This window comes from Cyclopterus lumpus, chromosome 9 (assembly GCF_009769545.1).
Source record: "Cyclopterus lumpus isolate fCycLum1 chromosome 9, fCycLum1.pri, whole genome shotgun sequence".
NCBI classification, from domain to species: Eukaryota; Metazoa; Chordata; class Actinopteri; order Perciformes; family Cyclopteridae; genus Cyclopterus; species Cyclopterus lumpus.
In genome coordinates, this window is record NC_046974.1 from 5,450,370 (window position 1) to 5,465,894 (window position 15,525).

The following is a 15,525-nucleotide window of genomic DNA, read 5'->3' on the forward strand; positions in this document are numbered from 1 at the left end:
TTCAGAACATGTCATGAGCAGGTGTGGTGGAACATTTATCATTAGTGTTTTTCCTTAATGTAACTGTGTTACCAAACTCTGGGAATAGAGTTCAGCTCATCTTATTATTGTATAGTCCTCTTGTATATTGTGTCTCTCCCTATCTATCTGCTCTCAAGAATGTCCACAACACCATCTGGGAAAGCAGGTGGTGTCTGTTCACATGGACGCCGTGAGAAGGAGAAAGGAGCAAGAAAGGGAGGAGGGCTGAGGGGCAAACACCTGATCAATAACATGACTGTATAAGACTATGTCGCACTATCTTTTCTGGGTCAGACCTAACCATTTGTGGGACGGAGCTCTCGTCAATCAATTGAATTATTCCAAGTTTCTGTTTAATAAATACTTAAAGACATTTAAGTGTTTGGACATTACACTTGTTTTCTCTAAGGGAAATTGGAAGGGTTAATTTCAATCACATTTGGCGACGAGGATGGGATTGGACATGTGATTGGGACTTCGTTGGACGACAGACGCGCAAAGAGAATAGTTGATTCCTCCCGAAAGGTGAGAGGCTGTCCTCAGACGGAGTTCGAGATTGCCGCTCCAATCCTGCATTTGGGGGAAAGAATCCCGGCCGGTGAGAGAGCATTTTGTGATGTAAACAGACACTTCGAAGGGCCGTAACTTGCTGGCTCGCACATTAGGGTGTCGGACAGGCATGTCCGGGTATGCTTGCTTATTGGTATGCTTGCTTATTGTAGTTTTAATCTTGTGTATCTGATGCACCGCATCTTTCTGAAAATTCTGTAGGCAAGCAGCTGAGGTTTTTGTCTTGTTTTGTCTATCTTAGGGCTCACCTGCCCGCTGCCCAAGTGGTACCCCAGATACCGTACCTCCCTTCATCCAACTGCACACTTCCCTAGGTTGGCAGTGAGACCCGCCTGTCTCATGAACTCTAGCACCGCGTCCACTCGCTGCACATGCTCTGCCCAGGTGGTGCTGTGGATGATTACATCATCCAAGTAGGCGCCAGCATATGCAGCATGCGGATGCAGCACCCGGTCCATGAGGTGTGGAAAAGTGACTGGGCCCCCAAACAACCCAAAGGGAAGCGTGGTGAATTGGTATAAACCAAACGGAGTGGAGAAGGCCGTCACAACTGATGACGACTAACACAAAGCGATGTCCGCGTGCACTCCGGTGAAGTGGCCCGATGGGGTCCATACCGATTCGCTCGAACAGTACCTCCATTAATGGCAGAAGATTTTTCGATCCTTCCCTAATCACGGATTTCCATCGCAAACCCATTGGAACGTCAGGAGCCGTTCCTAGAGGGGGAGGTTCTATCACAAATTCCCCTTCATATTAGCTGTTTTCACCCTGTCTGCCTGGTCAATTAACTCTCATGTCATTTCAGATCCTGCCCGTCACACCTGATCATCCCTCATTCCCTTCAGCTGTTCCTCATGCCCGTCTCACCTGCAGCCCATTTCCTCATTAATTCCTCACTACTAAGGTCCCTTCACTTGTACTTGTCTTCTGCCAGATTGTCTTGTGTGTTAGTGCCAAACTCTCCAGCGTAAATTTGTCTCATACCTGATCTACCTGTTCTGACCCTGTTTCGCCTGTCTCGTCGACCCTGGATTTTGCCTTCCCCTTTCGATTTGTTTGCTTGTTTCGACTGACATCATATGTTTGACCATGCCTGAAACTACACTAAAAGTATTTTGCTTGTCAATCTGCCTTTGATTCGTGCTTGTGAGTTCCAGTACCTGTAACCCTTACACACTGTCACTCATATCGTAAGCCATCCCACTTGTCCTGTGAATTATGTCCAAGCCGAGTCCACTGCAATATATTTAATTATATTACTATAGAAAGTCATAGCTGTTCCCTGCCAGTCAGGAGTCAGTGTTGTGATCTTTCCTCAGCTTTATCCAGCATACCCTTAATAATATACTTCCATTTTATATAGTGCTTTTCTGGGTACTCAAAGGCGCTTTACATAGGACAGAGACAAACGGAACAAAAAAAATAGAAAGGCAAAGAAGCAAATAAAACAAACAGAACATTTTGGGTAAAGAAGAAAACCGGAGAAGCTGTGCGGAATGAGTCATGTAATGGAGGGTAGGGTGCAGGGGTCAGCAGGTGAAGGCGAGTTTGAAGAGGTGGGTTTTGAGGGCTTGCTTTAATGTTGATAGGATGGGAGCGTGTTGGATGTGGAGGGGGGGGTTCCAGAGGAGGGGTGCAGCAGCTGATAAGGCCCTGTCACCCCAGGTCTGGCGCTTGGTCCTGATGGTCTTCAGAGTGTTTGCACCAGCGGACCTGAGGCAACGGGTTGGGGCTTGGATGGGGAGGAGGTCTGAAAGGTAGGAAGGAGCCATGTTGTTTAGGGCATTGAGTAATATTTTTAAGTCCAGCCTGTATTTGAACAGGAGCCAGTCGAGGTTGCATAAGAACGGGTTGATGTGTTCATAGCGGCGGGTGGAGGTGAGCAGTCGAGTGGCAGAGTTCTGAACATATTGAAGTTTATTGAGGATTTTGTTGGGAGAGCCATAGAGGATGCTGTTGCAGTAGTCAAGTCTGGAGGTTATGAGGGCATGGATGAGAAAGGTCTTTAGTGACCTTTGCTTGACCTGACTTTCTTTAATTGTCATCCTGGGATATTTAGCTTGTTCACCAGCTCTGCAATGTCAGATGAGGATCTGTCATACATAAAACTAATTAAGTTGCAGCATTAGATAATGCATAACTTAATGCATCAACCTGTCTACAGGTTGAATTGGATGATCTCAGTTGATCAGTGATGTAATATGAATCCATTCAAGAATTAGAATTCTAGAATTCTTGCACCTTCCTGGACTCAAAAAAACTGTTTAGATTCAAGAGACCAGTCAACAACCAAGGAACTCTCGTGCTCAAGGAAATCAAGATGAGCGACCACTCTGTGTTTAAACGATCTCCGGCTGGAGGGACAATTTTGCGACGCGGTCATCAAAGTGGAGGATGTGGAATTTGAAATCCACAAGGTCATCCTGTGTAAATGTAGCCCCTACTTCCTGTGAGTTGATTATCTGAAGCGTGTGAATGTATATCCTTCAAATTGGCAGATAAAAAGGGGTAATGATCTAAAGTCTGAGAGACTAATCACAATACGTAATGAGTTCATGGAGCATTTTATCAGGTTGAGGATGGGTAAATGAAGGTCCTCGCTGACATTCAGGTCATTACAACTAAATATCAACTTCCATGAAGTGTTGTATTCTACATTGATTGCATTGTTATTTATTATTATTATTATATTATTATTATTATTTGAACGCAACAGTAACAATGTGAGAAGAAAAATCTGAAGTCCGTTTCCAACCCTTTGCTTTTGCGTCTCCCCTTAACCCCACAGTGCTCTCTTCCAACGCTGGTCGAGTTCAAACAAAAAGGTATTTGTCATACCGGGAATGTCTCCCGACATCATGCGGCTCATCATTGACTTTGCGTACACCAGCTCCGTTTCGGTGACGGAAGAAAACGTGCAGGAGCTACTAATGGCGGCTGATCAGCTCAACGTGATGGACGTCGTGCAGACTTGCTGCGACTTCCTCGGTGAGCAGCTCCGTGCAGATAACTGCATCAGCATCTTTCAGTTGACCGACATCGTCTTATCCGCCGAACTGCAGCACAGGGCCTACCGCTACATGGCCGATCACTTCGAGGAGGTCGCTTACCATGACGAGTTCCTGCAGCTGCCCCTGCAGCAACTCATCGACATCCTCGAAAGAGACGACCTCAACGTGAGAAATGAGAGCGTCGCCTTCGAGGCCGTCCTTCGCTGGATCGACCACGTACCCGGAGAACGGAAAGCACACGTGGCAGTGCTCTTGTCTAAGGTATGATAACCTTCTGTCACTTTGTTTAGACTTACACCTTCAGCATTTTAGCCTGTGGTGTTATCCCAATTGCAGTAACAGTCAATTAACCACCTTAAATTAAAGTCCCAAGACCAAGTCCAGTTTCAGGGTGCTTTCATTCAGTTTGTGTTCAGAGATAAACTGTTTTAGAGAAGCTAACAGTACGTTAATCCTGCTATCTATTAGTGTATGTGTATCCAAAGCCAGATGTAGCTTATTCCTCAGAGTTTTTTCTTTGAAAGCATTCCTCCACGGTCCGCTATTAAACATTTCCCAGACTAAAATATACTGTATATAGAATGTTACCGGTCCAACAAGTTCAATTTAACGATCCTGTCCCGTTTCTCTCTGTGTAGGTGCGACTGGCCCTGATGAGTATGGACTACATGCGGCTCAAGGTTTTGCCCAATGAACTGATGAAGACCAACACTGAGAGCGCGACAATGGTCTGGGATGCCCTTAAATCCATAAGTCACATCAGGACAAGCAACTCCTCTGTTGCTCAGCTCAGAAACCCTCTCGCCCGCCCTCGCCTTCCAAACGCCATCCTGTTGGCCATCGGAGGCTGGAGCGGCGGCCATCGAACCAACGGCATTGAGGCGTACGACGTCCGCGCCAACTACTGGATCAACGTGACAAACAATTGCGAGTGGCCCCGCGCCTACCACGGCACGGCTGTCCTCAACGGGAGCCTCTACTGCATCGGCGGCTTCGACCGGGCGGAGCATTTCAACAGTGTGCACCGGTTCGACCTGAGCACACGCTTCTGGCACGAGGCGGCCTCCATGTGCCACCGCCGCTGCTATGTGAGCGTCACCGTGCTGGACGAATGCATCTATGCCTTGGGAGGCTTCGATGGGCGCACGCGGCTCAGCACCGCCGAGCGCTACAGGCCCGAGGCCAACCAGTGGAGCCTCATCGCGCCGATGCAAGAGCAACGGAGCGACGCCAGCAGCACAACGCTGCACAACAGGGTGGGTTGAAGGAAAGAGTAGTTTTTTACCTGTTGAAAAAACAAAAAGAAACCAAATTACGAAAAGTTACACAATTCTTGTTTCCGTGGGACCTTATGCAGTTATGTTGAGGTAATAGTTGGACAATTAGGGCGATTCTTCGATGATGGGAATCATCTTGCAATAGAGTAGAAATATCTCTGTATAATTTATAACCAGTTGAAGCCAGGAGAAGTGATTCTTTACTTAAAACCCCTCCTGTTCTCCCCAGGTTTACATTTGTGGAGGGTTCAATGGGAACGAGTGCCTGCAAACGGCTGAATATTACATCCCGGAGGCCAACCAATGGACAATGATCAGCCTCATGAACAGCCGGCGCAGTGGAATTGGCATAGTTGCATATGCAGGTCTTGTCTATGCAGTAAGTACACATGAAACGGTGACACACCAACTTGTGTGAAGTGTGAAGAGATTTATTCAACAGTCAACAGATGAATCAGAAAGAGTTGAGTGTGAGTGTTCTTTTCTTTCACCATATATTTCACCAAAGGTTGGCGGCTTCGATGGCACTAACCGTCTGTGCAGCGCAGAGGCATACGACCCCGAGAACAACAGCTGGCACGAAGTGTCGCCCATGTTGACTCCCCGCAGCAACTTCGGCATCGAAGTGCTCGACGATCGTCTCTTCTTCGTTGTCGGGGGCTTCAACGGCTTCACCACCTCCTTCAAAGTTGAGTGCTACGATGCGACGACTGATGAGTGGACGGAGGCTTGTGACATGGATATGTTCCGCAGTGCCCTGAGCTGCTGCGTAGTGTCCAGGCTCCCCAACATGGCCGAGTACGTCGTCAGCCGAGACGCCCTGCCGTTTTTAAACGAGGATGCAAACTCAGACAAACAATCCTGAACTGTGCCTCGTGCCATCATTCACCCAGTTTTAAGACTTAAACCCACAAAAGAGAAATAACATTTCTTTGTGCATTAATCTGCTGTCACTTTCTTTAACTTTTCAGTTTGTGCAACTGATAAGTTGCATGTTCTGTGAGGAGGATACTGTGTCCAACCCGCAGACACAGGGTTGAGCACCACTGCAACAATAACTCCTAAATACGACAGAGCTGTTAGAGGGCTTATTCTAAGCTTCTCCATCATCATCTGAACATAAGAATTGTTGTGTTTCGGGTTTGTAATCACATTTTCGTATCGGCCATCGCTCGTTCTCCTACTCGCTTGGCACAGCTTTAAGAAGTTTAACCGGCTGCAATCTGCATCGTCCCCGCTAGCTGCCGGCAAATACACCGAATACACACATTGCCTTTTTAAATACATCGCATTCGTATTGGAATCCCCTTGTTCTGTCAAGTTTGGGACATCTTCGAAAACATTAGCTAACCAAGACCTGAACAGACAGGAAGTAGTTTGGTTGATGCTGGAATGGATGGTCTGATAATGAATTGTTAGGGTTAGGAAAGCCTATTGGTCACAAAGACCATCCTGCATAAGGATGTATTATTGTACTTACAAAGGCATGTAATTTGTGCTCTTTTTCAGCGTTACAAAATTATATTTTCCTCCATTTAATTCTGCCAAATACATAAGAGAATGTATTGTCAAGCTGGCTGTATAGCTGACGAATACGTGTTTTCAACAACCTTTAGTGAGGACAGTACACTCGGGCTATTTGAGCGGCGAATGATGCCCAGGTGCTCCATGGTGTCAAACTCCGCCTTATCGAGAGCAGCCGCCAAGCCTGCTCGGAGTCCGACAGTCTTCAACAGGTGGTCTTTTAGAGTAGCAAATTTGTTGCTGAACGGGGGATTTTTGAGGATGCTCACTGTCATGGGAAAAAACTGACCTTATGCCCTCTGAGTAATAATATAGCCTGAGAACGATGATAGTTACCAGATGTGTTTAATGGATATAAATGGTTTATGATATGTCCAGCGTTCATATAATTTTTTCCACAACTCAAACATGAATGATTACGACTGACTAGGGTGGCGCAGTGAGACAAAGGGGTATGCTGACATTACTCTGAGCTCCACTTCAAAGTATACCTCTGTCGGCATCCATTCAATTGAACAGAGCTGTTTTTTTTGTCTGGGGAGGGTGGGGGGCTTCCCTGTCGTGTATAAGGATTGTACACACACAGCGAACAAGGTCAGACTATGTTGATCTCCCCTCCGAGAGCATCTTCATCTTTTTTCCACCACAAATTGGCGACGAGGATGGGATGGACGCCCATATCTGGACTCCGGTGGACGGCAGAAGGCGCCTTAAATAGATGATTATTCCCCCGAAGGTGAGAACCTGCCATTCAGTGGAGAACGGATTGCCGATCCAATCAGACAGTCATGAGTAAAAGTTGGAAAGGCCTATTTCACAACTATTGAGAGTTGTTGACAAACGTCATGCTTATCCTGTGGTGTTTTCTAAGAGTTTGTAAGCATCTGGTGAATCCTAAAAAAATGATTGACGCACACGAGCAGGAGATCGTCCACGACCATCTGCGCCCCCGGCCTATGACCTTGAATAGAGAAGGCTGCAAAGTCAGATACCATCGAGTGATCCGGGCGTTGGAATCTTTCATGCGGTGGAGCCATTGGAGCGAGGTGTGGTCCAAACAGAGGGTGAATGAGGGTCCATGTAGGTCATAGCGCAGAGAGTCGACTACCCACCGGATGGCCAGGCACTCCTTCTCCACCGGGCTGTACCTGCCCTCTCTCTCTCGCTCTCCGACAGCTTCCGGCTGGTGTACAGAACAGGGCGGTCAACCCCTGTACCTGTTGGGACAAAACGGCCCTCTGTTCGATGCGTCAGTCTGCAGAGTAAACGGACAGAGAAGTTAGGTGTATGAAGGAGTGGTTCCCCACAGAGAGGTTGTTTTATGTTCTCAAACACCAACTGGCACTGCTCTGTCCACTGGACCGGATCTGAGGCACCTTTCCAGGTCAGGTCAGTCAAGGGGCTGGTCAGATCTGCAAAGTTTGGGATGAATCATCTGTAATAACCCGCCAGCCCCAGAATCTGCCTCACTCCCTTTTTAGTCTTGGGCCGCGGACAGGCGTGGCAGAACATTCATTCAGAACATGTCATGAGCAGGTGTGGTGGAACATTTATCATTAGTGTTTTTCCTTAATGTAACTGTGTTACCAAACTCTGGGAATAGAGTTCAGCTCATCTTATTATTGTATAGTCCTCTTGTATATTGTGTCTCTCCCTATCTATCTGCTCTCAAGAATGTCCACAACACCATCTGGGAAAGCAGGTGGTGTCTGTTCACATGGACGCCGTGAGAAGGAGAAAGGAGCAAGAAAGGGAGGAGGGCTGAGGGGCAAACACCTGATCAATAACATGACTGTATAAGACTATGTCGCACTATCTTTTCTGGGTCAGACCTAACCATTTGTGGGACGGAGCTCTCGTCAATCAATTGAATTATTCCAAGTTTCTGTTTAATAAATACTTAAAGACATTTAAGTGTTTGGACATTACACTTGTTTTCTCTAAGGGAAATTGGAAGGGTTAATTTCAATCACATTGGCGACGAGGATGGGATTGGACATGTGATTGGGACTTCGTTGGACGACAGACGCGCAAAGAGAATAGTTGATTCCTCCCGAAAGGTGAGAGGCTGTCCTCAGACGGAGTTCGAGATTGCCGCTCCAATCCTGCATTTGGGGGAAAGAATCCCGGCCGGTGAGAGAGCATTTTGTGATGTAAACAGACACTTCGAAGGGCCGTAACTTGCTGGCTCGCACATTAGGGTGTCGGACAGGCATGTCCGGGTATGCTTGCTTATTGGTATGCTTGCTTATTGTAGTTTTAATCTTGTGTATCTGATGCACCGCATCTTTCTGAAAATTCTGTAGGCAAGCAGCTGAGGTTTTTGTCTTGTTTTGTCTATCTTAGGGCTCACCTGCCCGCTGCCCAAGTGGTACCCCAGATACCGTACCTCCCTTCATCCAACTGCACACTTCCCTAGGTTGGCAGTGAGACCCGCCTGTCTCATGAACTCTAGCACCGCGTCCACTCGCTGCACATGCTCTGCCCAGGTGGTGCTGTGGATGATTACATCATCCAAGTAGGCGCCAGCATATGCAGCATGCGGATGCAGCACCCGGTCCATGAGGTGTGGAAAAGTGACTGGGCCCCCAAACAACCCAAAGGGAAGCGTGGTGAATTGGTATAAACCAAACGGAGTGGAGAAGGCCGTCACAACTGATGACGACTAACACAAAGCGATGTCCGCGTGCACTCCGGTGAAGTGGCCCGATGGGGTCCATACCGATTCGCTCGAACAGTACCTCCATTAATGGCAGAAGATTTTTCGATCCTTCCCTAATCACGGATTTCCATCGCAACCCATTGGAACGTCAGGAGCCGTTCCTAGAGGGGGAGGTTCTATCACAAATTCCCCTTCATATTAGCTGTTTTCACCCTGTCTGCCTGGTCAATTAACTCTCATGTCATTTCAGATCCTGCCCGTCACACCTGATCATCCCTCATTCCCTTCAGCTGTTCCTCATGCCCGTCTCACCTGCAGCCCATTTCCTCATTAATTCCTCACTACTAAGGTCCCTTCACTTGTACTTGTCTTCTGCCAGATTGTCTTGTGTGTTAGTGCCAAACTCTCCAGCGTAAATTTGTCTCATACCTGATCTACCTGTTCTGACCCTGTTTCGCCTGTCTCGTCGACCCTGGATTTTGCCTTCCCCTTTCGATTTGTTTGCTTGTTTCGACTGACATATGTTTGACCATGCCTGAAACTACACTAAAAGTATTTTGCTTGTCAATCTGCCTTTGATTCGTGCTTGTGAGTTCCAGTACCTGTAACCCTTACACACTGTCACTCATATCGTAAGCCATCCCACTTGTCCTGTGAATTATGTCCAAGCCGAGTCCACTAAATATATTTAATTATATTACTATAGAAAGTCATAGCTGTTCCCTGCCAGTCAGGAGTCAGTGTTGTGATCTTTGCTCAGCTTTATCCAGCATACCCTTAATAATATACTTCCATTTTATATAGTGCTTTTCTGGGTACTCAAAGGCGCTTTACATAGGACAGAGACAAACGGAACAAAAAAAATAGAAAGGCAAAGAAGCAAATAAAACAAACAGAACATTTTGGGTAAAGAAGAAAACCGGAGAAGCTGTGCGGAATGAGTCATGTAATGGAGGGTAGGGTGCAGGGGTCAGCAGGTGAAGGCGAGTTTGAAGAGGTGGGTTTTGAGGGCTTGCTTTAATGTTGATAGGATGGGAGCGTGTTGGATGTGGAGGGGGGGGTTCCAGAGGAGGGGTGCAGCAGCTGATAAGGCCCTGTCACCCCAGGTCTGGCGCTTGGTCCTGATGGTCTTCAGAGTGTTTGCACCAGCGGACCTGAGGCAACGGGTTGGGGCTTGGATGGGGAGGAGGTCTGAAAGGTAGGAAGGAGCCATGTTGTTTAGGGCATTGAGTAATATTTTTAAGTCCAGCCTGTATTTGAACAGGAGCCAGTCGAGGTTGCATAAGAACGGGTTGATGTGTTCATAGCGGCGGGTGGAGGTGAGCAGTCGAGTGGCAGAGTTCTGAACATATTGAAGTTTATTGAGGATTTTGTTGGGAGAGCCATAGAGGATGCTGTTGCAGTAGTCAAGTCTGGAGGTTATGAGGGCATGGATGAGAAAGGTCTTTAGTGACCTTTGCTTGACCTGACTTTCTTTAATTGTCATCCTGGGATATTTAGCTTGTTCACCAGCTCTGCAATGTCAGATGAGGAATCTGTCATACATAAAACTAATTAAGTTGCAGCATTAGATAATGCATAACTTAATGAATTCAACCTGTAGACAGGTTGAATTGGATGATCTCAGTTGATCAGTGATGTAATATGAATCCATTCAAGAATTAGAATTCTAGAATTCTTGCACCTTCCTGGACTCAAAAAAACTGTTTAGATTCAAGAGACCAGTCAACAACCAAGGAACTCGTCGTGCTCAAGGGAAATCAAGATGAGCGACCACTCTGTGTTTAACGATCTCCGCTGGAGGGACAATTTTGCGACGCGGTCATCAAAGTGGAGGATGTGGAATTTGAAATCCACAAGGTCATCCTGTGTAAATGTAGCCCCTACTTCCTGTGAGTTGATTATCTGAAGCGTGTGAATGTATATCCTTCAAATTGGCAGATAAAAAGGGGTAATGATCTAAAGTCTGAGAGACTAATCACAATACGTAATGAGTTCATGGAGCATTTGTAATAAAAAACGAATTTTATCAGGTTGAGGATGGGTAAATGAAGGTCCTCGCTGACATTCAGGTCATTACAACTAAATATCAACTTCCATGAAGTGTTGTATTCTACATTGATTGCATTGTTATTCATTATTATTATATTATTATTATTTGAACGCAACAGTAGTCTCTCATTCCATAGTAATGTGCTTTTAAGCAGATCAGTAAAAGTGTAGTAGCATTGAGTATTTGTGTGTTCTGAAAAGTCACCAGATTGATTTAAGGCAAACTGAGATGGTCGATTCAACGCACAAATGGAACAGAGAAGCTGTTCACAGATGCAAAACACTGAGATCACAAAAGAAACAAAATGAAATACAAATGTAATATCAATATTTGTGACATTCTTACTGCGAGTTACACTCTGAATGATGTCCGGTGGTGAACGTATTGTATAATTGCCCTTTAATGCATAAACAGGGTTGTGTGTCGATTCTATTCATGCTTACTAGAAAACATAATTGTTAACAATGTGAGAAGAAAAATCTGAAGTCCGTTTCCAACCCTTTCTTTTGCGTCTCCCCATAACCCCACAGTGCTCTCTTCCAACGCTGGTCGAGTTCAAACAAAAAGGTATTCGTCATACCGGGGAATGTCTCCCGACATGATGCGGCTCATCATGGACCTTTGCGTACACCGGCTCCGTTTCGGTGACGGAAGAAAACGTGCAGGAGCTACTAATGGCGGCTTATCAACTTAACGTGATGTACGTCGTGCAGACTTGCTGCGACTTCCTCGGTGAGCAGCTCCGTGCAGATAACTGCATCAGCATCTTTCAGTTGACCGACATCGTCTTATCCGCCGAACTGCAGCACAGGGCCTACCGCTACATGGCCGATCACTTCGAGGAGGTCGCTTACCATGACGAGTTCCTGCAGCTGCCCCTGCAGCAACTCATCGACATCCTCGAAAGAGACGACCTCAACGTGAGAAATGAGAGCGTCGCCTTCGAGGCCGTCCTTCGCTGGATCGACCACGTACCCGGAGAACGGAAAGCACACGTGGCAGTGCTCTTGTCTAAGGTATGATAACCTTCTGTCACTTTGTTTAGACTTACACCTTCAGCATTTTAGCCTGTGGTGTTATCCCAATTGCAGTAACAGTCAATTAACCACCTTAATTAAAGTCCCAAGACCAAGTCCAGTTTCAGGGTGCTTTCATTCAGTTTGTGTTCAGAGACAAACTGTTTTAGAGAAGCTAACAGTACGTTAATCCTGCTATCTATTAGTGTAATGTGTATCCAAAGCCAGATGTAGCTTATTCCTCAGAGTTTTTTCTTTGAAAGCAATTCCTCCACGGTCCGCTATTAAACATTTCCCAGACTAAAATATACTGTATATAGAATGTTACCGGTCCAACAAGTTCAATTTAACGATCCTGTCCCGTTTCTCTCTGTATAGGTGCGACTGGCCCTGACGAGTATGGACTACATGCGGCTCAAGGTTTTCTCCAATGAGCTGGTGAAGACCAACACTGAGTGCGCGACAATGGTCTGGGATGCCCTTAAATCCATAAGTCACATCAGGACAAGCAACTCCTCTGTTGCTCAGCTCAGAAACCCTCTCGCCCGCCCTCGCCTTCCGAATGCCATCCTGTTGGCCATCGGAGGCTGGAGCGGCGGCCATCCAACCAACGGCATTGAGGCGTACGACGTCCGCGCCAACTACTGGATCAACGTGACAAACAATTGCGAGCGGGCCCCGCGCCTACCACGGCACGGCTGTCCTCAACGGGAGCCTCTACTGCATCGGCGGCTTTCGACCGGGCGGAGCATTTCAACAGCTGTGCACCGGTTAGACCTGAGCACGCGCGTCTGGCACGAGGCGGCCTCCATGTGCCACCGCCGCTGCTACGTGAGCGTCACTGTGCTGGACGAATGCATCTATGCCTTGGGAGGCTTCGATGGGCGCACGCGGCTCAGCACCGCCGAGCGCTACAGGCCCGAGGCCAACCAGTGGAGCCTCATCGCGCCGATGCAAGAGCAACGGAGCGACGCCAGCAGCACAAACGCTGCACAACAGGGTGGGTTGAAGGAAAGAGTAGTTTTTTTACCTGTTGAAAAAACAAAATAAACCAAATTACGAAAAGTTACACAATTCTTGTTTCCGTGGGACCTTATGCAGTTATGTTGAGGTAATAGTTGGACAATTAGGGCGATTCTTCGATGATGGGAATCATCTTGCAATAGAGTAGAAATATCTCTGTATAATTTATAACCAGTTGAAGCCAGGAGAAGTGATTCTTTACTTAAAACCCCTCCTGTTCTCCCCAGGTTTACATTTGTGGAGGGTTCAATGGGAACGAGTGCCTGCAAACGGCTGAATATTACATCCCGGAGGCCAACCAATGGACAATGATCAGCCTCATGAACAGCCGGCGCAGTGGAATTGGCATAGTTGCATATGCAGGTCTTGTCTATGCAGTAAGTACACATGAACGGTGACACACCAACTTGTGTGAAGTGTGAAGAGATTTATTCAACAGTCAACAGATGAATCAGAAAGAGTTGAGTGTGAGTGTTCTTTTCTTTCACCATAATATTTCACCAAAGGTTGGCGGCTTCGATGGCACTAACCGTCTGTGCAGCGCAGAGGCATACGACCCCGAGAACAACAGCTGGCACGAAGTGTCGCCCATGTTGACTCCCCGCAGCAACTTCGGCATCGAAGTGCTCGACGATCGTCTCTTCGTTGTCGGGGGCTTCAACGGCTTCACCACCTCCTTCAAAGTTGAGTGCTACGATGCGACGACTGATGAGTGGACGGAGGCTTGTGACATGGATATGTTCCGCAGTGCCCTGAGCTGCTGCGTAGTGTCCAGGCTCCCCAACATGGCCGAGTACGTCGTCAGCCGAGACGCCCTGCCGTTTTTAAACGAGGATGCAAACTCAGACAAACAATCCTGAACTGTGCCTCGTGCCATCATTCACCCAGTTTTAAGACTTAAACCCACAAAAGAGAAATAACATTTCTTTGTGCATTAATCTGCTGTCACTTTCTTTAACTTTTCAGTTTGTGCAACTGATAAGTTGCATGTTCTGTGAGGAGGATACTGTGTCCAACCCGCAGACACAGGGTTGAGCACCAACTGCAACAATAACTCCTAAATACGACAGAGCTGTTAGAGGGCTTATTCTAAGCTTCTCCATCATCATCTGAACATAAGAATTGTTGTGTTTTCGGGTTTGTAATCACATTTTCGTATCGGCCATCGCTCGTTCTCCTACTCGCTTGGCACAGCTTTAAGAAGTTTAACCGGCTGCAATCTGCATCGTCCCCGCTAGCTGCCGGCAAATACACCGAATACACACATTGCCTTTTTCAAATACATCGCATTCGTATTGGAATCCCCTTGTTCTGTCAAGTTTGGGACATCTTCGAAAACATTAGCTAACCAATGACCTGAACAGACAGGAAGTAGTTTTGGTTGATGCTGGAATGGGATGGTCTGATAATGAATTGTTAGGGTTAGGAAAGCCTATTGGTCACAAAGACCATCCTGCATAAGGATGTATTATTGTACTTACAAAGGCATGTAATTTGTGCTCTTTTTCAGCGTTACAAAATTATATTTTCCTCCATTTAATTCTGCCAAATACATAAGAGAATGTATTGTCAAGCTGGCTGTATAGCTGACGAATACGTGTTTTCAACAACCTTTAGTGAGGACAGTACACTCGGGCTATTTGAGCGGCGAATGATGCCCAGGTGCTCCATGGTGTCAAACTCCGCCTTATCGAGAGCAGCCGCCAAGCCTGCTCGGAGTCCGACAGTCTTCAGGTGGTCTTTTAGAGTAGCAAATTTGTTGCTGAACGGGGGATTTTCGAGGATGCTCACTGTCATGGGAAAAAACTGACCTTATGCCCTCTGAGTAATAATATAGCCTGAGAACGATGATAGTTACCAGATGTGTTTAATGGATATAAATGGTTTATGATATGTCCAGCGTTCATATAATTTTTTCCACAACTCAAACATGAATGATTACGACTGACTAGGGTGGCGCAGTGAGACAAAGGGGTATGCTGACATTACTCTGAGCTCCACTTCAAAGTATACCTCTGTCGGCATCCATTCAATTGAACAGAGCTGTTTTTTTTGTCTGGGGAGGGTGGGGGGCTTCCCTGTCGTGTATAAGGATTGTACACACACAGCGAACAAGGTCAGACTATGTTGATCTCCCCTCCGAGAGCATCTTCATCTTTTTTCCACCACAAATTGGCGACGAGGATGGGATGGACGCCCATATCTGGACTCCGGTGGACGGCAGAAGGCGCCTTAAATAGATGATTATTCCCCCGAAGGTGAGAACCTGCCATTCAGTGGAGAACGGATTGCCGATCCAATCAGACAGTCATGAGTAAAAGTTGGAAAGGCCTATTTCACAACTATTGAGAGTTGTTGACAAACG

General features: G+C 46.8%; 1 protein-coding gene and 1 pseudogene across 1 annotated transcript; both read left to right on the forward strand.

Annotated features, from left to right (window-relative positions):
* Positions 1 to 700: 700 nt before the first annotated feature.
* On the forward strand, positions 701 to 5,747 carry LOC117735859 (kelch-like protein 10). The gene is made up of 8 exons (XM_034540754.1): positions 701 to 708; positions 833 to 857; positions 942 to 1,052; positions 2,955 to 3,043; positions 3,383 to 3,866; positions 4,244 to 4,861; positions 5,112 to 5,261; positions 5,391 to 5,747. Exons 1-8 carry the CDS (start codon positions 701 to 703, stop codon positions 5,745 to 5,747), a joined length of 1,842 nt encoding a protein of 613 aa, XP_034396645.1.
* Positions 5,748 to 10,871: 5,124 nt separating this feature from the next.
* Positions 10,872 to 14,020, forward strand: LOC117735860 (annotated as a pseudogene).
* Positions 14,021 to 15,525: the final 1,505 nt, after the last annotated feature.

What these genes read in the sequence shown, in the direction of transcription:
- LOC117735859 (XM_034540754.1), top strand. An exon ending in TGGCAGTGCTCTTGTCTAAG is followed by an intron (nt 3,867 to 4,243) that starts GTATGATAACCT and finishes CTCTCTGTGTAG; the next exon opens with GTGCGACTGGCCCTGATGAG. An exon ending in GCACAACGCTGCACAACAGG is followed by an intron (nt 4,862 to 5,111) that starts GTGGGTTGAAGG and finishes TGTTCTCCCCAG; the next exon opens with GTTTACATTTGTGGAGGGTT.